The sequence below is a fragment of the Pogona vitticeps genome, chromosome 4, assembly GCF_051106095.1.
Source record: "Pogona vitticeps strain Pit_001003342236 chromosome 4, PviZW2.1, whole genome shotgun sequence".
NCBI classification, from domain to species: Eukaryota; Metazoa; Chordata; class Lepidosauria; order Squamata; family Agamidae; genus Pogona; species Pogona vitticeps.
In genome coordinates, this window is record NC_135786.1 from 107,305,853 (window position 1) to 107,330,805 (window position 24,953).

Here is a 24,953-nt window from a genome sequence, read left to right on the forward strand (position 1 = left end):
AATAAATAAATAAATAAATAAATAAAATGATTTTCATATCATTTTGAGTTTATATTGATCTGAATTCATTTGCCTAAATATCAAACTTATGCATGTTTGTTGTGTGATATATAATATTCCTACTGCTTTTAATGAACATCTCCAAAGACTGTTGTGGTCAATATATGCCCTACTTAAGTTGTTCATTAAAAAAGAGAGATACAATTGGCACTTAATGAATATAAAACAGTGAAATCAAAATTCAATGTTTTATGACACAGGTTATAATATAGGCTTGGTATCTAGTATTTCATTAACTTCCAGTGTAAATTTCTGTGTACTTTTATGGCCTGAATTCATGTGTTTTTATTGAGTAGACAAATGAACAAAGCAAAAACACTCAAAAACACTGAACTGGATGGTATTGGACTCCATCAACCTTCAGTTGTAGAGGAATATCGAATCCTGTGGCAGGTTGCAGGTGCTGGGAAGATTATTTTATGTTTTTAATCATTATGGAAAGTGTGTGTGATCCCAAATATGTCAGAGAGTGGTTCCCAACCTTGGGTCCCCAGATGATCTTGAACTTCAACTCCCAGAAGTGAGGAGTGGTAGCTGAATTGACCTTCAGCAGTATGTAAATGAGAATCAACATTTAAGAAAGCAGCATATTTTGATTATAATCTGCTAGTATTATAATACTGAGAAGCAACAGCTCTCTTCCTTAACTTACCAACAGATTATATGAAAAGCATGAGAGATGGATAGATTGGCTTACTTCAGTACTGTATATACTTCAGTGCTGTATTTTGAAATTATAGACAGGTATTATTACTATCACAATTATCACAATTATTAACAAGCTTACCCATTCCACGACTTCTTTAAAAAGTCAGCACACCTCCTGTCAGCATTTTGTAAATAAATAGTGCAAACCACAAATTAAGCACATTGTGAAGTGCATTTGTAACGTACAATTTTAGTCCCCAAAAGCACACATTTAGAATTCAACTGATAAACCCCAAATATGGCATAGCATACTATATACTGTATATATTTTCAATATAGACTTCATGAGCTTTTACATAAAAAGAGGCGTTTCCTCAGATAATGTAGGAAGAGCTGCATGAACAGCATACAAGTAAATTGGAATACTTACTAAGGAATAAGAGATGAGAAACCAGACAATTCACTTACAGTATTTTGAATTTGTAGTGCTGAACTTTGTGATATCGATTCATCATAAATCAAAATGTGATGAGATATCAAGCTGCCAGGAACAGCCTGGACTCGTCTAACACCATAAACTTCCACATCACCAATTAGGGTGGAAGGTATATGGGAACTAATACAACACAAAACTATCCACAAAATGAAAAGCAAGTGCTTTTGGAGAATGCTACAACCTAGCATAATAAATAGCCTGTAGCACTTAAGCAGTGCCAAGGGGCACTTGGATTATGGTAAGCTAATATCAATGCTGAAACATGTTTACAGAGTGCTAAACTACAGTAGCAAAATAAAGGAAGGCAATTGGGGGGAAAGACTCAACAATTTGATCATCATCATGACCATCCTCTCTCTTTTTACTCTTCCAGTGCTGCACTGGCTCTGGATGTGTATCCTCGATCAAACAGAAGCAAAAGCACTAAGCTCTCTGGCTGCCTTCAGATTTAGCCCAAATGAATGCAAACCATCACGTGGGACTCAGCCAAGCAGTGACGTGGAATTCTGCTCTGTCAGAAGACAGCATCTGTCAAAGTCCACATTTAAACTGCTGCTTGCCTGTGCAGCAGCTGAAGAACTATGGATTGGATTTTGCGGAACAAAACCTTCAACTAAAATCCCCCCACTCGCCAGCTTTCAAGTCATCCCTTTTGGTTACTGCCTAGCAACAATGAAGGAAGAAGGGTAAATCCTATTATCAAATGCAAGCGAACAGCTCCAGATTCTAGCTCTTGCTGCTTTGCCTGGCATCGCCACTAGAAATATGGATACTGAAGAGAGAACACAGCACTGCATTGTCCAACAAGGGAAACACCAAGTGTAAAAGCTTCAATGCTTCCATTGTCAACATCAGACAATGCCAGCCAGAATGGAAGCGAGAAGGGCTGCTTCTGTCTCTTGAAAGACGACCAGAGAAAAAGCAAGACGAGCATGCCGGTAAGCAGGGAAGGTAGCAGAGCAGGAAGCATACAGATGGACACACTGGATACCTTGAAAAGCAGTCGCAGGCAGAAGACTACTGGAAGGAAGATGTGCGCATGGCCGATAGAATCTTTTTGGCTGAAGGGATGGCATGCCAAAACTACTATTGCGGCGAGCATAATCCTGTCACCACAAATAGCTTGACCAAGGAAGGTATGTCAGATCATTGCATGATATTTCGTTAGACTGCATGTGCTGTTAGCAACACAGAGAGCACTGTCACTGAACACCTCCTCCCCCATCTACAGAAGCTGGAGCTAATGCTTCTGTGAATGATGAAAAGGAAAAAAATAGGAAGGCTCTTTGTGCTCAGCTGAGAAGAATGCCGTTGCCTTTACATTTCTGTTAATAAATCTGTCACTTACACTCAAATGTGAAGGCGAGGACTTGGGGGAAAAAAGGAGAAGTGGGTTAATAGAGACTATGTTGCTATCAGTAGAAATGGTAAAGTCTGGAGAAATTTAACTTTACAGCCTCTTCTTTTAAAAATTAAAAATAGTTAATCAGTTCAGGTCAGATCTAAACCTTACCTGCTATGATCTCAAAACATCAATAACCTAGCCTTGGCACAACACACACTGAGACTCTTTAACACAAACCAGCCAGCCTTAGTTTAGTACCACCTTCAAAGCTTTCAGCATCTTCTTTATTCCCTTAACCCCAACACACAAGCAAACTATCATCTGATTATTATCAGCCACACCTGGTTTCCTACAACATCCTTCTCCCCAAAAAGAGCTCCAAAAAGAATCATATTGACTTGGGCTATGGGCAGCATAATCATCCAGACACTATAAATAGTACTGATATCCACCAGAATCTCTGAAGGGAGTCTCAATAGGTTATTTTCTTTAAGATGGGGTGTAGACTCCACCACCCAAAGTTCTTTCTAGCATGTGATCTTTCCATTGCTTAAACAGTGAAAAGCGGTTGGCTATCACAAGTAAATTAACATTATTTCTAATCATTTATGCCTGTTTGGAATGGTTAAATAAATAAATAAATAAATAAATAAATAAATAAATAAATAAATAAATAAATAATGACAGGAAATGCAGGTTACTTACCTGCAGTAAAAATTTAAGACCTCACTCTATAGCAGTTTAATAGTCCTTTAATGCCAGAGTGCTCCTGCTCAAAAATCTCTATAATAAACAATGCTAAATCATAAAAATACTGTTAAGCATAAATGTGCTTTCTTTGCCTAAGGCCAAACTAACGTGCAATGAAAGTACTGTACTATAAATGAAGAGGGAGCATGATTCCAGAATACCCTGCTCCAAAAACTAAATAAGAAAGAGAGAGATGCATTTTAGCTGGATGAAAACTGCACATAAATATGTTTATATAAAACTGCACATAAACATTAATTATATAAAACAAATGTGTGCAATTACTTAAAAATATCATTCAAAAACACACAATGGGCTTTTTATGCAATATCAAAACAGATGTTATGATTTTAAAATACAGTATCTAATACATATTTGTTTCCTTTATGGTAAAGTACTTAAGCAGATATATTAAGACTTGCAGCAGGCCCTTCATCATAGTTATACTCATCTTATGTCAGCTCATTTTGCTACAATAGCTTTCCTTCTTAATTTTTTCCTTCAAAATTTAAATCTCACACATTGAAGAAAATATAACCACCCAAAATAGAAGCTTACTCCCAAAACCAAGCAATTTCAATGTTGGTGTAAGAACTGAAATTCTAGAAGGTGTCTGGTATGCAAGTTTATCTTTTTAAATATATGCCAAGATTCAAAAAGGTCAATTTCAGAAACACAATCATTCAGACCTGAATTTGTAATAGTTCTGAATTATGCGAACAACAAAACTTTGAACTTACTTATGTCAACCTATATCTCATCATGCAACATTCCAAATGCACGATGGATACATAAAATATTATGATAAATTAAGCTCCACACAGTCATTGATCTGAAGTAGTAGTGTAACATACTCAAGACACTAAATTATTGCTATCCTAGCACTAAAGCTCGATCACGATCAGAATACTCTTCAATACTTTAGGTCTATGACTTAAAAAAAAATACACTACCAGAAATATTAAATGCCTTCACTGCAATATAACCAGATAACACAGTTAAGTCAACAATGACCATCAATATTAGCCTTTTGTGCAATTCTAACTCTACTGATTCTAATTGCACAATAAAACACTTTTTGTAAACAGACTCCTCAATGGAGAGAAAACACCATTGTGAGATGAGTACTATATTTTAGAGATTAAACCACTCTCTGCAACATACTATGCACTTCCAATATCCTATTACTTCATCTCAATGCACTATTAACAGTTGTGCATAAAGTGTTTAATCTAGTTTTGCAGCTATATATACACATAGCCAACTGAATAAGATATATGACCAACAGAACAAAGTTTAATCTGTCATCACATAATCAGAAATTTTTAGAACACTATATCTGACTAGGGATTCAGCTCATTTTAAAAGAACACACATAATTTATGCAGGCAGATAATTCTCTTTAAATAAAAACTCACAGCTTATTTATAGATTCAGTGATAACAATACTGAAGACCTAAATGCATAGTTCAAAAACTGTGTACCAGGGTATGCTACAAGTCAAATCTAACCCTCCACTTGCTCCTCCTAGTGGCGGTTAGTAAGATGAACTATTACAGCTTTTGTTCTGAATGACAGATAATGTTACCTTCAGGATACTCAAATATTTGCAGTGTGTCCTATACTGTATTGTGAATGCTTTAATTATGTCTACTTGAAAATAAAAAAATATATTAAATTCCCTCCCCACTTATTTTAATGTAAGCATTTTTGCTACATGTATATTTTTTAGGTTTCATATTCATAAATATACGTTTGCATGGACATCCATCTTTATAATTCATTGTTAATTATCTGCTTCAGTGTCAGTTTTTCCCTCTCAAATTCAGAATCTACATGAAAATGTCATCAGCCATTAACTTTTAAATAGATATATTTTAAAAACCTTACTGCAAATACTGGCTTTGAGAAATAGCCAAGTACTTAAATTATATATTCGTATTAAAAAGGGCAGCATTGTTTTGGGTAGTTCATTCTTATTCTTGCTCAGAATTCCAAAGTTTTAAAATAAATTAGAACAAAGGGGAGGATAGTCACAAATCAATGCATAAGGAGCTCATCTGAAAGACAATGTGATTGGGTTGTAATATGCAGTAATATTACAAAACTGTCACATTCACTCTGCTCTTGAATAGCAAAAGGGAGTAACAAAGGAAAATGTTTATAAAGTTAAGATCATAGTTTCAATGTGCAGCAAGTCTACTAACTACCGCTTCTAAGTGAGGGGTTGGGGAGAGAAAGGTTGATTCCTATTTGTATGTACATATTTAAAATTTCAATTAAATTGCAAAAGCTATACATTTTAAAATTCATTTAAAATAAAATGCTACTATACTTGAACACAATAAAACTAAACTATTTTCCACACTAAAGAGAAAGTCAAAGAGTACTCAGGGTGAATTAAAGTTTTTAGTATCTGTTAATGTATAATGATACTACAATGAGGTAACAGTATCCTGGAAATTAATTTTGACAGGTGCATCTTCTCACTGACTTTCTAAACACAGCAGGGGCCAGTGGAAACAAGCCAAGCACTGTACTGTGACTAACAGAATTCTGCTACAATCAACCTTCCACCGTCTGTCCCACTACCAATACATGATCTTTTTTGGGGGGGAAAAGGGCCTCCAACTGTGAGCCATAGTATCTACTGCATATCATATGAGTTTTAATTAGTACCAATAAACCTTCCATCTGGTACAAAGACCTTTACACTCTGCCTTCCCAAGACTCATGTATTTGCTATTCATTAGTGTGATTCAAGTAATTCTTGTCTTTGTAAACTATGCAAGTTTTCTTAAAATCAAACCAACAACACGCTGGAATTGTAAGGCGCCTAATATTAAAAAAAGAGAAACATTCATAGGCGGAAAAACAGGAGACACAGAGATGTTTCCTCAAGCCAGACAACTTGAAAGCCACACAACTTGAAAGCCACAGTGGGGGAAAAAGTTTTACATACCGGTAATAATCTTACTCCTCACTTGTAGAATTTTACTCTTTGCACTGACAAACGTTAAATGCCAGAACAGCAAACTTCATAAAAAGTTGGAAAGTGAAACATGGGTTAGTATTCCACCCCCCCCCCCGCTAAGAACCTATAAAATGGCTTGGGATGTGTGTCCAACTCAAGATCCTTTTCCTAGTTGTTAAAAAGACTACTTAGGTGTTACACAATTGAATATAGATTGTGAAGTATTTGGAACTCGAAAATGTTATTAACAATGACATAGTTAAATGGGAAAGGTAAATTTTAAAAGCTTCTCCACTAAACTTTTTCTAATTTTTGCAGTGCTAGTCATTTGCTAACCATCTGCCTACAACAGAAGATGGATTCCAAGAAATAGCATTGGATTTTTCTGAAATCAAGAACACATTTCCTTCAGTCATCCTCTCATCCCATTACTGGATAATTACAACATGCTTCAGTGGAGGAGGCGGCATTGCTGCTTTGCCAAAATGTCCTGGAATACCAAAAGGTCTCTGTTTCGCACCCACTTCCTTGGCTTACTCTCTCTTGTATTTCTTTTTGCTATATTTCTGTTTTGTAACCACCATGACTGGCTACCTGGCAGAGCTGGATTCAAAGAAAACCCTGTGGCTTACACAACACGAGGATTTAGGTCAACAAGAAGTGAAACAAACCACAGCTCTTTGAGGACCATTTGGAAGGATGCAGTCCCCCAGACCCTCAGGCCACCAACTATTACTAATTCTAACAATACAGAATTGTCACCTCAAGGAGTTACTGGTTTAGAGAACACTCTAAGTGCCAATGGGAGTATTTATACTGCAAGAGGTACTGGACACCCAACTTTATATCATTTTAGGTATATCATAAATGAGCCTGAAAAATGCCAGGAGAAAAGCCCCTTTTTAATACTACTTATAGCTGCAGAACCAGGCCAAGTGGAAGCTCGACAAGCTATCAGACAAACATGGGGGAATGAGAGCCTGGCACCTGGGATCCAAATTGTTCGGATTTTTTTGCTTGGTTTAAGTATTAAACTAAATGGATATCGTCAACGAGCCATCGCAGAGGAAAGCCGACAATACCATGATATTATCCAACAAGAGTACTTAGATACTTACTACAACTTAACAATCAAAACACTTATGGGGATGAACTGGGTTGCCACGTACTGCCCAAATGTTCCATATGTGATGAAAACAGACAGTGACATGTTTGTCAACACCGAGTATTTAATACATAAGCTTTTGAAACCAGAATTGCCTCCCCGGCATAAATACTTTACAGGCTATCTAATGAGGGGATACGCTCCCAACCGGAACAAAGACAGCAAATGGTATATGCCACCTGATCTTTATCCAAGTGAACGTTACCCTGTATTCTGCTCTGGCACTGGCTATGTATTTTCTGGAGATTTAGCAGAAAAAATATTTAAGGTCTCACTGGGTATCAGACGTTTGCACCTAGAGGATGTGTATGTGGGCATTTGTCTTGCAAAGTTACGAATTGACCCAATGCCCCCACCCAATGAGTTTGTCTTCAATCACTGGCGGGTTTCTTATTCCAGCTGTAAATACAGTCACCTAATTACCTCCCATCAGTTCCAGCCTAGTGAACTGATCAAATACTGGAATCATTTACAACAGAATAAGCACAATGCCTGTGCAAATACAGCAAAAGAAAAATCAGGCAAGTATCGTCATCGTAAACTGCACTAGAAGGGACCTCCTTCTAGAAACATTCCATGTGCAATTTGTAAAAAAAAAAAAAATGGCTGAAAGCATGTACAGTAGGGGAAATGCTGTGCTTAAGCAGGACAATATTTAAGACCAAGCACTTACTAATGTTTGAAAATTATTTTTTTAATTTAAAGGGGAAAATAATTCTTGAAAATAATATTATGATTGAAATATTAACCAAAAGATTTTCAAAACAGAAGAAAAGAGTAAGATGGTATGAAGACATTTGGTATTAATGTGCAATAATAAGCATGCACAGTTTGGTGGTACAATTGCTATTTTATGTGCCAATAAAATTAACTGCGCAAATGTTCCATACTAATTTTGTTTTTTTTAAAACAAACTTACTCTCAGTTTTTCAACAATGAACTCTTCTTTTAGTATTCAGAATGTAATAACACACATTTCACTCTCAAAAGTACTATCTACACAAATTAGTTTCTTCCCATGGACTCTAGAGCTCTTAACCAAGTACACAGTTTTTTCCTTTATGCATTTATGAGATCAATAATAAGATGGGGTTTAAAGGGGCTCCCTGTTTTTAAGTGCAGGTTTAGAGTTGGTGTAAGAAAACTTTCAGTCTAGAATGCAACATTTTGTGTTGATCATAACCTGGCTCATTAAACTGTTCTTACTGAAGAGCTACATTTGAGAACAAAACTCACCATTACTGCCTTACAGCATATTGTCATGTGGCTGCTTTACCTTTCAGTTTACTAATGTATTACTGGACTGTCAAAATAATGGGTGGAGAACTCAGTGGAAGAGCATGCACTCTGAGCTCACAGGGCCCAGTTACAGCTCTTGTCCATGCAATACACACAATCTGAATAATTTAAAAAATCTATTATACATACACAGTGTTTCTCTAAAGCCATCTATCTATGTATTTCACAAACTAGGAACAATATCCACTCACTAGTGATCAATCTGGCTGTCTAATATAGTGTTAAAAAATCTTATCATACACTCCACGATGTAATTTTGTAACAGTTGAATCAACAACTCAGGTCCTCTGTGTACTGACTTTTCAAGTGGATGGAAAAGTCGCCAGTGCTTTTGTGCTATCTTTCTGCAATACAAATCACCAGCTGCAAGACATATTCCCTGAATCACAGAATAATAGAATCATTGAAAAGTGAAGTTGGAAGGCGCCTACAAGGCCATCACAACCACGCCCCCCCTCAATGCAGGAATACAATCAAAGAATATCTGCCAAGTGATTATCTAAGTTTTTCTTGAATGCCTCCAGTGTCGGAACACTCACCAACTCCCGAGGTAACTGGTTCCGCTGTTGTACTGCTCTAACAGCTAGGACGTTTTCCCTGATATTCAACCAAAATCTGGCTTCCTTCAACTAGAGCCCATTGTTGTGTGTTGATGATTTGAGATGATCAAGGCTTTATGCCACATTTGGTGGTTATAGAGTGATTTCTGAGTATGTCACCATAACTCTAAAACTCCATTTTTCATGGGTAAGGGCATTTTACTATTTAACAACTGCACATAAAGAAAGCTATATAACAGCTGTTTTACAATGGAAGGTGGACCCCTCAAGTCTAACTTAGCAAAAGCCAAAACAAAACCCTAGTCATTTTCTCATAACCACATTTCGTTCGTATATATGAATCAATGTATCATACAAGGTACAGTACTTGGTTTTTTTTAAAAAAGCTTCCTTTGTATTGTTAACAAATATTTCAAGGAATTCTATCTAGCAGGTCACATAAATCTAACAACAATAAGTATACTAATACTAAAAAGGGTCAAAACAATACCATACAAAGAAACAGAAACAACACCAAAATTATTCAGATGATATCCTTAGGCCTCATTACAAATATGTTCAAAATTCCTTCTAATACACTGTATTCATACATGGGATGAAGCCAAAGTATCAACTAACCTTTGATCAAATTAATATGACTATCTATCACAGTAGTACAGTATAATCTTTCTCAAAAGGTGCAGAACATTTCATGAAAAATCATGAAAATCACTCTATTTCAGAATATGGATTGAACACAAGGTTCTCAGCCTTGAATTAAAAAAACCCAGTTGTATATATAAAGAGATGTGTATACAATTAATTGCTGCCTCAGTGTCCATTACCAAATGCAGATACATTTTACTGGAATAAAGCAAGGAAAGAATAGCCTGCCCATTCAGCACTGGAATTCTATCACTGAGCTGAAATTGTCATGTTGGTCCATACAGCTCAATGGATATGCTCATGTTGTAGCATCTGTATCTGAGCGTTCATGTCACAAGAGAGCAGTACACTGCATTTACATAAGTCAAATAATCTGAATATGTTTTCTTTTTCTATACCAGTTTACAGAAGTACAAAGATGGTGTTTTGTTCTTACAAAGACTGATTTTTTTAACTATCACCAAATCAGGTTGTATGCATTTTTCAAATTCTGCTTTTCAGCCTGGAGTCTTAGAATATTATCGTTACAAACAGAATCTCATTATTTAGAAGATGTATACCACAATATGGCAACCAGAATACAGGAAGAACTAAAGAAGACTGAGTTAATCTACTGTACTCACAAGGCTTTCAGATTAACTGATATGTATACATCATTTTTCTTAGGAGATCCTGCTACAATCCATTATTGTGTGTCTGCCCAAACTCAAATCTAGTTATGTATGTCTGTAGATTTCTTATTACCTGAGGAGAATCTAAATGAAAAAATCACAATGTTGTGCCCAGCTTGTGAGCAAATTATTTCACTGGTTTGAGTTGAGCATTTGTGATTCTGAATGATGAGCCTGTCAAAAGTGGCCTTGAAGTTTTTTCCCCTTAAAAACAACAACAACAACTTCAGTGTAGAAGTACTAACAGTCATTACACTGATGCAGATAAGGACCTACCTGGGAGTAAGGCTTGGTGCTACAATTGAACAGTACACTGATAAGAAACTATCTGAAACCAAATTTCCCTTTCCTTCATCATCCAAATTATAGAGACTCTCCTTCTAGTATACAAGTTATGTCCTTGAAGATGCCTAGCCACCATCTTGCTAGCTTCCATTAAAAAGAACAGTCTGTTTCTGTTTGCAACTAGACATTTCCAAAGTCTTCATGGACACCAGATTGCATAGTAAATAAAACAACATTTTGCAAGCTTACTTACAGCAAAACTGATTTTCATATATTAAAAAATCTAATGAAATATAACTGAAAACTAAGTGAATGTATTTCTAGTAACCAACCTAATGTAGCCTGCCAGACCTCTTTTAATAGCAAAAACAAAAACAAAACTAAAAAACCAAAAACAACCTCCCCCCACAAAAAAACCCAAACCTAGTAACAGTTTGGTTACAAGAGTGTTTTCATTCTAACTGTAAACTGTCCTACATGTGAAATAATACAATGGCAAAAAATAAGAAAAGAAAGAATATGTGTGGGATAACTACAAACAGAAAGAAGGCATACAGAAGCTACTGCTCTTTGGTTACAGGAAATGATATGCTACTAGAGATGGGGATAATCGTATTTGTATAAGAATACAAATCCCATACTGTAGCTTCTAGACAATGTCTACTCAGGGCGGGTCACAATAAAATCATTCATAAAAACAGTTAAAAGAATAAATTAAATTGACATATTAATGTTGATCAAGATGGGAAAACAGACAAAGAAAACTAAGTAAAAATAAAAGTCAAGTATTGACAAGAGGGAAGGCCTGCCTAAAGAGCCAAGTCTTTAATTGGCTCTTAAAAACATTAAAACATCATTGTTAATGATGACAGGCCATCAAGTCTTTAACCTATGACAGCTCTTTCCAGGGTTTTCTAGATATGAGGTATTCAGAAGTTATTTGCCAGTCCCTCCAATGATTAAATTGTCCCATTAGTTTCAGTGAGACCTAAGACCAATCTTGATCCTGACCGACTGAGAACAGTAGCATATAGAGATGGGGGTATTCAAATTCATATAAGGATACCCCCGCACAGGTGGACATAACGAGGGTCTGGCCCCCAGGGGCTGACTGTCCACTCACGCTTCCGCTGCTGCTGTGGGCTCCATGCTCCCTTCCAATCGCTCTGGAGCCAGGTTGAAGAGTGGCTCGCTGACCAGGTGCAAAGACAAAATTGCTCTGATCCACCCTGACTTTGATACTGTAGTTGAGACAGGTGACTGTATGTATGTATGTATGTATGTATGTATGTATGTATGTATGTATGTATGTATGTATGTATGTATGTATGTATGTATGTATGTACGTACGTACGTACGTATGTATGTATGTATGTATGTATGTACGTACGTACCCTGTTTCCCCAAAAATAAGACCAAACCTGAAAGTAAGCCCTAATATGATTTTTCAGGATGCTTGCAATATCAGTCCCAAAAATGTCCCAGTTAAGTGAAACCCCACCCTTCACCATTGTGCAGTAACCAGAAGAAGAAGACATGCCTGTATTTGAATAAATGTAGATTGTTGTACATGAAAAAAAGACACCCCCTGAAAATAAGCCCAAACGAGTTTTTTGGAACAAAAATTAATATAAGACCCTGTCTTGTTTTCAGGGAAACACTCCCTGAAAATAAGACAGGGTCTTATATTAATTTATGCCCCCAAAACACATTAGGCCTTATTTTCAGGAGATGTCTTATTTTATTCATGTACAACAATCTACATTTATTCAAATATTTTTGGGGTAGGGCTTATATTACGAGCATCCTGAAAAATCATACTAGGGCTATTTTTCAGAAAAACAGGGTATTAGAGATGGGGGATCCTCGCACAGCTGGAATAAACAAGGGTCCGGCCCCTGGACCGTCCACTCACATGTCTGTTGCCGCCAGTGGCACTGCCATCCTTCCAGTTGCTCCAGAGTGCCGTTATCTTCCCGGTCGTCTAGCCACTCCTGGCAGAGGGAGGGAGGAGTCGTCTCCGTGCAAGGCTACTGAGTAGTTAGCCAAGTGGTGCTCCAGAGCAAGTGGAAGGAAGAGAAGGGTCGCCACACGAGTGAGTGGGCCGTCTTGCCCCCTTGTTAACTCCAGCTGTGTGGCGATATTCATATATGCATAATATTTTTATTCCACTCTTGGAGAGGTGAGGCCTACCACATGCCTGCTGGACCCTTGATTTTCTAATTTATAAATGCTGCAGAATGGGAATGGTTGAGTGGGTAGAAGGAGTGGTGAATGCCTCCTTGCAACAGGGTAGGATCCCACCATGCTTAAAGGAGGCAAATGTAAGAATGCAGTTGAAAAAGCCCTCCTTAGATTCTGCAATGCTGAATAATTCTGACCAGTCTAAAATATTACATTCTTTGGCAAGGTGCTGGAGTGGGTTGCAGCTTCTCAGCTTCAGGGACTCATGGATAAGATGTATTATCCAGACCTATTTTACTCTGACTTCAGGCCTGATTATGGGACAAAAAGTGCTTTGGAATTGAACAGAAGAAGTGTGCCCCTGTTGGTTCTGTTGGACCTCTCAATGGTGTTTGATACCATCACCCATGGTATCCTTTTGGCTTGTCTCTCTGGAATGGGCCTTTGAAGCACTTTTTTAACAATACCTTTATTCTTTCCTGGAGGACAGAACTTGGAAGGAGATACTGGGGGACTCTTATTTGACACCACGGCCTGTGGAGTCCCTCAGGATTCTCTTTTGTCTCCTAGGCTGTTTAACATCTACATGAAACTGCTGGGAGAGTTTATTCAGAGTTTTGCAGTACAATGTTACCAATATGCAAATGACACCTCCTTGCCATCTAAATCCAAGAAAGCTGTTACAGCTCTAGATCAGTGTCTTATGTCAGTAATTGAGTGGATGAGAGTAAACAAACTGAAACCGATTCCAGACAAGACAGATATGTTCCTGGTCAGTCGAAGGCAGATCAGGAAAAAGGGATGTAGCTGTGCTGGATGATATTCCCCTCTCTCTAAAAATACACGTACACAATTTGGGGGTGATCCTGGATTAGTCTCTGAACCTGGATGCCCAGGTTTCAGCGGTGGCCAGGAATGTGCCAGCTGTGACCCCTTCCTGGAGAGATCTGGTCTGGCCACAGTGACAGATGCCTTAGTTACATCCTAATTAGATTACTGTAACATGTTATATATGGAGTTCCTCTGAAATGTATTCGGAAACTTCAATGAATTCAAAATGCAGCAGCCAGATTACCAACTGGGACTGGTCACAGGGCTCACATGCCCCCCCCCCCCCCCCGGTTAAGACAGTTCCACTGGCTCCCAAACAATTTTCAGGAATGAGTCAAAGTGCTAGTTCTAACTGATAAAGTCCTAAACAGCTGATATAATAGATAGGACCCAAAATGAATTAGAAGAATTGGAATGAAAGACTGTGAAACAAATAAACATGTATCATGTGCTACATCCAAAAAGTGATGTGGACAGATTATATTCATCACAAAAAATCAGAGGTTGTGAATTACGACAAATATAGCAGGTAGTAGAGTAGGAAAAAAGAAGTCTGATTATTTTAGTACAAGTAGAGGAAAATTACTTAAGGTGGTGAAAATGCAGAATAAGATGAAAACAACAGAAAAAGATACTTAGGCTTTTTGGTTAAAACTTGTATCTGTTATATAATACCAGTCAATGTCTTTATAATTGTAATTGACTGTGCCTGATATTCTGAATAAAAATTGACTTTAATTCTTGTGGATAAATTGAAATTCCAAGCACATGAAATAATTAATATGACACACCAATACAAAACACCACATGAGAATGAAAGCTAGAAAATGACGTGAATATAGTTTGTACAAAATTGTACTTCATTAAAAACAAGTTGGGTGGAAAAAAAGGGGAGCATGTTATAATCATGTAATTATAATCAATGAGAAAGCTGGTGCTGCATTTCACTTACAAGCCTTGTTATATCGGGCTTAATAGCTGAAACTTGTATTCTGAGTTCGGACTACTTTTTTCAAATAGTTTCTATATTAATTTTTAAAGATAAACAAGAGCAGAGAATGATTTTTCACACAAATATGTCGTTACAAAAGGCATAAATACTTTCACAGCCCTCTTGTATTGTTCTGGAAAATCTGCTTTTCTGCCCAGAAATGTGGAAGGGACTTTTGCTTGAACTACAATTTCAGAGCACCATCAATGGATATTTCTAGTTCATACACATTAACTGAAAAGGTATCTCTAATTCAGTTTTTGCTTGAATTAGGAACAGGAAAATATTCACAGAAGCTATGCTGCAAATATTCCAAAGGTTGTGCAACACATGATGTGTCCTCCTCAAATAACTCTTTGTCAGAGGAACCAAGAAAATTTGTGAGGTTTGGAAATTTCTCATAATTTTGGTTCAACAGGTGATGATGCCACAATTTCAACTTTTTTATCATTGCTTTGATCTTGTCTTCAACTTGATAAACTGTAACTTCTTCTCCTTGAAGAGTTACATCGAGCATATTTAAATGGGAGAAGATATCTGAAAAATATACTGATTTGACTAACCAGGAAAAAATCTATCAAACGATCACTGAGATGAAGTTGCTTCTTCATGAAGCAACTCCATGCTTCTCCAATCATTTTATCTTGTCTCTCAATTCCCAAAAACAAGGGGGGAAAAACTTACCTCATGATAGCCAACAAACTTCACAGTGTAGCGAAAGTTGGTGGTGTTCACTGTCTGTATCTTTGCAAAGATGTTCAAAAAGTCTTGAACTCAAGTGATCTGCTTTTTACAAAATGGACATTTTTACTGATTCATTTAATGTCTGTTTTAGTTTTTCTGGTATACTCTTAGCAACCAGAGCTTCCCTAAGTATGTAGCAATGGTACCGAGTCACCTCTGGTATGATTTCCTTAATCCATGGTACAAGTCCAGTAAGCTTTCCAGACACTGCTTGTGCCTCATCTGTGCTAATTCCAATACATTTCAACCAATCCATGTCATGAGATGTTATGAACTTGTTGAAGCTGTTAAATACTTATTCAGCTGCAGTGCGTACCAATGAGGAGATGAACAATACCTCTTCGAAAACATTTCTCTCATGCTCATATCTAATATAGCACAGTAAGACTGCTTTGTTTTTCGTCTGTGCTTTCATCCAATTGCAGTGCAAAGTAGGCGGGGCATGTGAATTCTTTCTAATAATTGATCCTTGACATAGGCTGACAAACCATCAATTCACTTCTTAACTGTGTCATTTGACAAAGGTATTAAAGAAAAGTCCTTGGCAGCTTTCTCATTGATCAATGTAGAAACCATGATTTTTGCAGAAGGTAATATAAGTTTTTCAGCTTTTATGTGCGGTTTTCCAGTTTTTGCTATTAATTGAAAAACTTCAAATGGGGCCTTCACCGCATTATCATTGTTACAACCAGTTGCAATCTCCCCCCATTTTCTTTTTTTCCTGAAGCTCATGCTCCTTCTAAAAAAAATCAGTGTTCCTTGTGGCATGTTCTTTATATTTAATATTGAGATGTCTTTGCAATTTTGACAATTTGCAATTTTGCCCACCCCAGACTCTTTCCCACCCCCGACAGGCTCCCCTTGTGACGGGGAGTCTGGAGCAGCGCCCGTTGCCGAAGGAGACATCGCAGGGCAGTTTACCCAGGTGATGGGCAAAGGTGAGGGCACTGGGTCAGGAGGGCACTTAGAGCCCTGTGAACTGCAGCACAAGGACCCCCCTCTCAATAGGGCACCTTTCTGATCTTTTAAGTGGGTGGTCATGCTGGCAAGCTAGAGCCTTATTTATTGTTGGTGTATTCTTAATAGCTGGGTAGGTGGGGCTCGTCAGCCCTGGTAGGCAGCCCATCTAGGAGAAGGAAAACTCCAACTTTAAACCTCCACTGCCCTGTGGCTATATCCACTTATGGAAAGGGCTTCAGGAGATAACCTCGAGGCAAAATCCGGAGCCGGAGTCCCTGAGGCAGTTTGTGTCATTTTGCCAACTCCTGCAACATCACTGGAACCAGTTGTACTGGCTCCTGCCTTTCCACTGGACTATTTCAGCGACGTGGAGAGGGTGGATCTGCTGCTTGTGTAACAGCCTATCCTCCATATTATTTTACCCAGGCTTTGTGCTCTGGAGAGGACACTCCAGCTTCGCATACAGCGTCGAAACAAAACGGGAAGTAGCAGTTACCAGTTATAAGTCCTTGCTCAATTGGCGTAGAGCAGTGGTTCTTAACCTTTGTTACTTGGATGCTTTTGAACTGCAACTCCCAGAAACCCCAGTCAGACAACTGGTGGTGAAGGCTTCTGGGAGTTGCAGTCCAAAACTCCTGAGTAACCCAAGGTTAAGAACCAGTGGCGTAGAGCATGATGCCAGGGGCTACTTCTGACGGTGGGAGAGGTCATTGCACCTCACTAGGTAGATACCGCCCGCCTTAAGCTGGGCAGCCCCCAGCCAGTAAGGTGCTACCTCGCCACGGTCTGTTAACTTCATGGGGTGCGTGGGGTTTGGGGTCAAACCCGACAAGCAGATCGATAACCGTGCACCATGCAACAATCGTAAGAAAACTTCTGCCCTAAAGCTGGGCACCTGGAATGTACGGACAATGACCCCTGGCTTTCCTAACGACCTGCAAGAGATAGATGATGTGCGCAAGATAGCTGTCATTGACATGGAACTGAGTAGACTGCAGATGGACATTGTTGCCCTGCAAGAGACAAGACTGCCAGACTCAAAGAAAAAAACTTCTCATTCTTCTGGCAGGGAAAACCATCGAATGAGACCAGGGAATATGGTGTCGGCTTTGCAGTCAGAAATACTCTCCTGAGATGCATTGTTCCACCTACTGTGGGGAGTGAAAGAATCCTGTCTCTGCAGCTCCACTCACCAGCAGGACCAGTAACCCTCATTAGTGCATATGCACCAACACTGTCATCCACTCCAGATGTGAACGACAAATTCTATGACGATCTGGCAGCTGCTATCAAAAAAGTCCCTGAAAGAGAGGCACTGTTCATTCTTGGAGACTTTAACGCTAGAGTTGGTGCTGATCATAATTCTTGGCCCACTTGTCTAGGCCGTTTCGGCGTTGGAAAGATGAATGAAAATGGCCAATGCTTGCTGGAGCTTTGCTGCTATTATGGCCTTTGTGTCAGCAACACATTCTTTAATACGAAGCCGCAACACAGAGTCTCCTGGAGACATCCAAGATCCAAGCACTGGCATCAGCTCGATCTAATCCTCACTAGACGTTCTAGCCTTCCTAGTATTACGATCACACGCAGTTACCAGAGTGCTGATTGTGATACTGATCGCTCCCTGGTGTGTAGTAGAGTAAAATTGTGAACAAAGAGAGTATATCACATGAAAAAGGAAGGAAGACCACGTATTGACATCAGCAGGACTCGTGATCCAAGAAAAGTGAAGGAATTTGCTCTTGAGTAAGCCCTTCCAGGACCGGCTAATGCAAATGCACCTGAACGAGGGGAACACTTCAAGAACAGTCTATAACACCGCCCTGTCCACCTTTGGCAAAAAGACCAAAAAGATGGCTGACTGGTTCGAAGCCCATTCAGAGGAGTTAATGCCAGCCATCGAGGATAAGAGAAGAGCTCTAGCAGCATACAAAGCCTGTCCTAGCAAGTACAACTTGCAAGCTCTTCGAGCTGCTCGTAGCCAAGTCCAACAGACTTCCAGGAGATGCTCCAATGATTATTGGCTCCAGCTCTGCTCTCAGATACAGATAGCAGTGGACACAGGTAACATCAAAGGAATGTATGACGGTATCAAGCAGGCCTTAGGTCCAATACAGAAGAAATCTGCTCCCTTGAAGTCTACTACAGGTGTGCTCCTCCAGAACCGAGCACAGCAGATGGAACGCTGGGTACAGCACTACTCTGAGCTATATTCCAGAGAGAATGTAGTAACCGAAGAAGCATTAAATAACATTGAGTGCCTGCCTGTCTTGGAAGAGCTGGACAGCGAACCAACCTTAGCAAAAATAAAAGCAGCCTTGGATTCCCTCACCTCCGGCAAGGCACCTGGAAAGGATAACATCCCTGCTGAAGTGCTGAAATGCTGTAAGGAGATAATCACCACTGAACTGTATGAAGTCTCTTGTCTCTGCTGGAGGGAAGGTGGAGTACCACAGGACATGAAGGATGCAAACATCGTCACATTGTACAAGAACAAAGGAGACAGGGGCGACTGCAATAACTACCGTGGCATCTCTCTTGCCCGTGTTGTGCTGAAGAGGCTCCAGGTGCTTGCAGACAGAGTATGTCCAGAATCACAGTGTGGATTTCGAGCTAATAGATCCACCACTGACATGGTATTCTCCCTCCGACAGCTGCAGGAGAAATGCAGGGAACAACAACAGCCACTCCTAGTGGCCTTCATAGACCTTACAAAAGCATTTGATCTGGTTAGCAGGGATGGCCTTTTTAAAATACTTCCCAAGATTGGATGTCCACCTCGTCTCCTTAAGATCATTAGATCTTTCCATGAGGGAATGAAAGGCACTGTAGTTTTTGACGGTTCAACATCAGACCCCTTTGACATCCGAAGTGGAGTGAAACAGGGCTGTGTCCTCGCACCAACACTTTTTGGGATCTTTTTTGCTGTCATGCTGAAGCATGCCTTCGGAACTGCAACCGAGGGTGTCTATCTCCGGACTAGACCAGACGGAAAGCTCTTTAATCTCTCTAGATTGAGAGCGAAGACCAAAGTCCAACTGAAATGCATGCAGGATTTCCTCTTCGCAGATGATGCAGCCATTGTTGCCCACTCTGCTGAAGACCTCCAATAACTAATGAATCGTTTCAGCAAGGCCTGCCAAGACTTTGGACTAACAATCAGCCTGAAGAAAACACAAGTCATGGGCCAGGGCGTGGACTCACCTCCTTCTATTACCATCTCCACACAAGAATTGGAGGTTGTTCATGACTTTGTGTACCTTGGCTCAACCATCTCTGACACCCTCTCTCTGGATGTCGAGCTGGATAAACACATTGGCAAAGCAGCCACCATGTTCTCTAGACTCACAAAGAGAGTATGGCTCAATAAGAAGCTGACGACACATACGAAAATCCAGGTCTATAGAGCCTGTGTCCTAAGCACACTCCTGTACTGCAGTGAGTCCTGGACCCTTTGTGCACGGCAGGAGAGGAAGCTGAAGACGTTCCATATCCGTTGCCTCCGATGGATTTTTGGTATCACCTGGCAGGACAAAGTTCCAAACAGAGTAGTCCTAGAACGAGCTGGAATTTTCATCATGAATACATTACTGAAACAGCGACGACTACGTTGGCTTGGGCACGTCGTGAGAATGGCTGATGGTTGGATTCCAAAGGATCTCCTGTATGGAGAATTAGTACAGGGAAATCGCCCCAGAGGGAGAACACAGCTGTGATACAAGGACATCTGCAAGCGAGATCTGAAGGCCTTAAGAACAGACCTCAACAGATGGGAAACCCTCTCTCAGGCACTGCATCACGGCCTCTCCCAATTTGAAGAGACCCTTGCCCAGCAGGCTGAGGCAAAGAGGAAGTCACAAAAGCAGCAAAATCAGGGAGCCGGACAGGGGACAGATTGAACTTGTCTTCAGTGTGGAAGGGATTGTCACTCTCGAATTGGCCTCAGCCACACTAGACGCTGCACCAAGTCCCCCATACAGAGCACATTACCATAGTCTTTCGAGACTGAAGGATGCCTAACTGTATGGCCTTACTGGATAATATCTCGTAACACAAAACACATTGTGGTAGTTGCTTGTCTTCAGGACCTCTACATACTAAGTCAATCGACTGATATTCCTTTTTAAGATGACTTCATTTTGCTTTCAACAAGATGCATCCTCATCAACATCACCAATTCTTTTATGCTTCAAATTCACCCAGCAATCCATTTTGAGGTTCAGCCAAAATGTGTTATGAAATTCACTGCGACAATATCAAAGTCACTTTACCCAACCATGACAAAAAAAGCAGAAATCAAAAAAGAAACATGATCATGAAGTCAGTCTGGATTCTCACTCACACTGACTGACTCAAATTTTCTCTTCCCATGGCTTCTGATTGTCTGCGCAGTAGCGAGAAATGTCACATGCTGTTTCTCAGTCACTCAGTGCCACTCACTTGTATGTTGTCAACATGTGCAGAAATATCAAACAGTTATTTGCTATCAAACAGCTATTTTCATAAGTGATTTTTACTTGTCTGTTTTTAATGGGGGTAGTAGATTAGAGAAGTCAAATTTTACACAAACAAGCAAAGGAAATTAAGATTTCTTTCTTTCTTAACTGCAAAGTATCATAACATTTCTTCAAGCCTTCAGCGACATCCTGTGAGGACATCACAGTCCCCTGGGGTCTGGGGGCCATAGATTAAGGACCTAGGCTCCAGATGATTTGGAGTACAAATTCCATAACTCCTTATCACAGGACATATGGCTAGAGCTCATTGTAGGTCAAAATTGCAAGAGCACACCAGGCTGCCAACTAGACAAAAGTGTTTTACGTTAGTAGTTGTCATACAGATATACAGGATTACCAGGAGGCTGACAATAAAACTATTCCCCTATATTTTCAACTGAGCAATTACTAAATGTACAACTAAGATGCAAATCTAAATGTGCATAAGCTCAATGAAGCTGGTTCTTCAACAAGATGGAAATAATGATAAACAGTGGACCTCAGAAGGCGCTTAGTATGTCCGTCATGGAGAGGTCTCAGTCTACAGTTAAATTAATCAAGGTTGCAGCCTTATAGTTATCATTTCATAATGAGCCGAGTTTAATATGCATTAGAAATTTTAGAATCGGTCTGCTTTTTTACAGCTTTTTGAAATAGACCATGGGTGCCTTTGTCATGACAGCATCAGCACACCAACCCAATAAGCAGAAACATCCACAGAGTTAACTCCCGTTTAATCCATTTTTAAAAAATGTTTTGCCACTACTGTGGCTTTCAAAAATTTCATTCTTGACGAGATTTCATAGAACAAATGAGGATAATTCTTAAGACCTACCAAGGTATTTCCCCCCCCCCCTTTTCTAACCCAAAATTAAGAACTCAATATTTTAAACATAAAACAGAACACATTTTTATTTAGTCATCAGGTAACATTTACATATCAGTACTGTCATATTATGCATCACACTTAGCTTTGAGTATAGCATTTTATTCAGCCTCTGGGCTCAGAACGCTCCAACATTATCAGTCCCTGTTGCATCTGAGCACTGCCTACATGTTCCACCTCCAATGAGGTGTGCTCCAATTGGTTTGTTCAGCATCAGCTGATGACAGTTACATAAAGCTCGTAACTGGAGGAAACTAAGTCTCCTCTCAAGGGACGTGGTGGCGCTGTGGGCTAAACCGCAGAAGCCTGTGCTGCAGGGTCAGAAGACCAAGCAGTCGTAAGATTGAATCCACGTGATGGAGTGAGCGCCCGTCATTTGTCCCAGCTCCCGCCAACCTAGCGGTTCGAGAGCATGCAAATGCGAGTAGGGACCACCTCGGTGGGAAGGTAACAGTGTTCCGTGTCTAAGTCGCACTGGCCATGTGACCACGGAAGACTGTCTTCGGACAAAACGCTGGCTCTATGGCTTGGAAATGGGGATGAGCACCGGCCCCTAGAGTCGAACACGACTGGACAAAAATTGTCAAGGGGAACCTTTACCTTTACCTAAGTCTCCTGACTGTAGAAAGCTAAGCCTCATGACTGAAGGAAGTAGAGGAAAGGTATGGGCAGTTTTGCAATCGTGCAGTTCTCTCCTTGGCTTACTTCTGTGTATAAGATGACCATCAATTTTTAGTCTAAAGATTTTAGACAAAAGTATCATCTTATACATGGAAAAATACGGTATTTTGGCTATCATTTTAAACTGGATGAAACTGGATAAGAACATTTAAAGAGATTTCCAAAGCAGTAGTCTTTTTAGTCTACTTCAACGTGACCAGGAGATGACACACAACAGACAAAGTAATAATGCATTTTTAACTAAGGAATGGGACTGTTAATGTATTAATTACTAGGAACTGCAGCCTCAATCCTGCATTAACAATGTATTTTCACCTTGTCTACTGTCTATATTCTCACCTGGTCATGACCCTAGCACCAAAGGGAAATGTATAAATATAGAGGACATGGTATTGGCACACCTTGTGTATAAACAAGTAGATTTACTATCCACCCTATTGCTACGCAGGAAGGGGGAGGCAATACATCTAAATAAGCAGATTTAAGTCTAACCAAGTAAAGACTGCAGAAGAACATAGAGTACATTATGTGGTATTCCCTGAATACACAATCAATATAATTACATGAGTACAATTAGACGACTGACCAGACAGAAGAACTTAGAACTTTCCATCCTTAAACTTTCTTTCTTTGTAAGAAAACAACAACTTTACATTAACAGAAAATAACTGACTGTTGGATCTGTATTTCATCCCTAAGTTCAGAAGCCTAATGTAAAAAAAAGTGGTCTTCTTGGTAAGAACTCTAAAAAGGATTATATTCTAATTTATACTTTCATATCACAACTCATCTGAATATGTATCCAATGCTATGAAACAAAATTTTAAAATCTAAGTATTATACCACAAACAGGTTAATGAGATTGTGCAAGCTTTCATGAGTAAAAAAAGCCAAGAGGACATTACTCAGTGGAACAGCATATATCTCACACAAAGAAGATTCAAGATTTGATAGAAATCAAGTGGCTAGGTAGGAAAAGACTTTTATTGAGATTTTCAAGAGTTTCTGGAAGCAAGATTAAACAAAACGAACCAATCTTCTGACTCAGTTTGAGGCATCATCCTATTTTAATATGTTCTCTCAAATTATTTACAACATGAGTAAGAGACAGGCATGTTAAAAAACTAAAAGTACTCTGCAAATATTTAGCATGGATTTTTGAAGAAATTTCACACAAGTAAAATAAAAAATAAAATCCTTACTTTTAGAAAGAGAAGATAAAGCCATATGTTGGTGATCCTTCACAGTATACAGAATGCAACTGCACATTTTATTCTTAATCCATCATTAAACTATGAAAGCTAATGTCGTATGATGGGCAGGGCATTAGACTATGGTTAGATATATTGTTTTCTGTCATGATTTAACTAGATGTGAACCCACTGGCCATTCCAACATTGGGTGAGGCCATAGCAAACTTTGGAAAATGCACAATACAGTATATACAGATTAACCATACAAAGAGAGAAACAAACATGGGTACCCAGAAAGATTACATCTAAAGATACTTTAAGAGTAGTATTTTGTAGCTGGCTTTATGAATGAATGTATGGCTGTGTGTACCTAATTGTAACACCTTTGTCTCTCTATGGAGAGACAAAGAGAAGATGAATTTGCGTAAGCATGTGCACACCTAACCATGAAGAACAGTGGTGAGACAGTCATTCAGAAAACTAGCCACACAGCACAACAGCTAATACAGCGGTGCCTCGCAAGACGATTGCCTCGCAGGACGATTAATCCGCAAGACAATTGTTTTTTGCGATTGCTATTGCGCTTCGCAAGACGATGTTTTCTATGGACGATTTTCACAAGACGACGATTCCCCCCCAATGGAACACATTAAATAGTTTCAATGCATTCCAATGGGGAACCGCGTTTCACAAGACAATGTTTTCGCAAGACAGCGTTTTTCGTGGAACGAATTAACATCGTCTTGCAAGGCTCCACTGTATACTTAGTTCTCTAAATGCTAGAGCTACATATTTATTTATTTATTTATTTATTTATTTATTTATTTATTTATATACCACCCCATTAGTGTCAGAGCACTATCCTAGGTGGTTTACAAGCAGTTAAAACTAGAGTAATAGACATTAAACACTAGCAATAATATAAAACCAATGGCATCAAAACAAATTTTCACAGTAAAGCAAAGTGGAGGCAAGAAATTCATCCATGTTTGGAGTAAAAGGTCTCCCTGAAAAGTAACACTTTCAACTGCCTCCTGAATGAGTGCAGGGAGGGAGCCAGGCACAAATACTCCAGAAGCTTATTTCACA

General features: G+C 39.2%; 2 protein-coding genes across 3 annotated transcripts in view; one reads left to right on the forward strand and one right to left on the reverse strand.

Moving 5' to 3' along the window:
* The window catches only part of CDC73 (cell division cycle 73), a 196,414-nt gene that overhangs the window by 62,657 nt on the left and 108,804 nt on the right, over positions 1-24,953 (reverse strand). The window lies entirely within an intron of this gene.
* On the forward strand, positions 1,584-8,318 carry B3GALT2 (beta-1,3-galactosyltransferase 2). The gene is made up of 2 exons (XM_020790454.3): positions 1,584-2,340; positions 6,592-8,318. Exon 2 carries the CDS (start codon positions 6,720-6,722, stop codon positions 7,986-7,988), a length of 1,269 nt encoding a protein of 422 aa, XP_020646113.1. The 5' UTR covers positions 1,584-2,340; positions 6,592-6,719; the 3' UTR covers positions 7,989-8,318.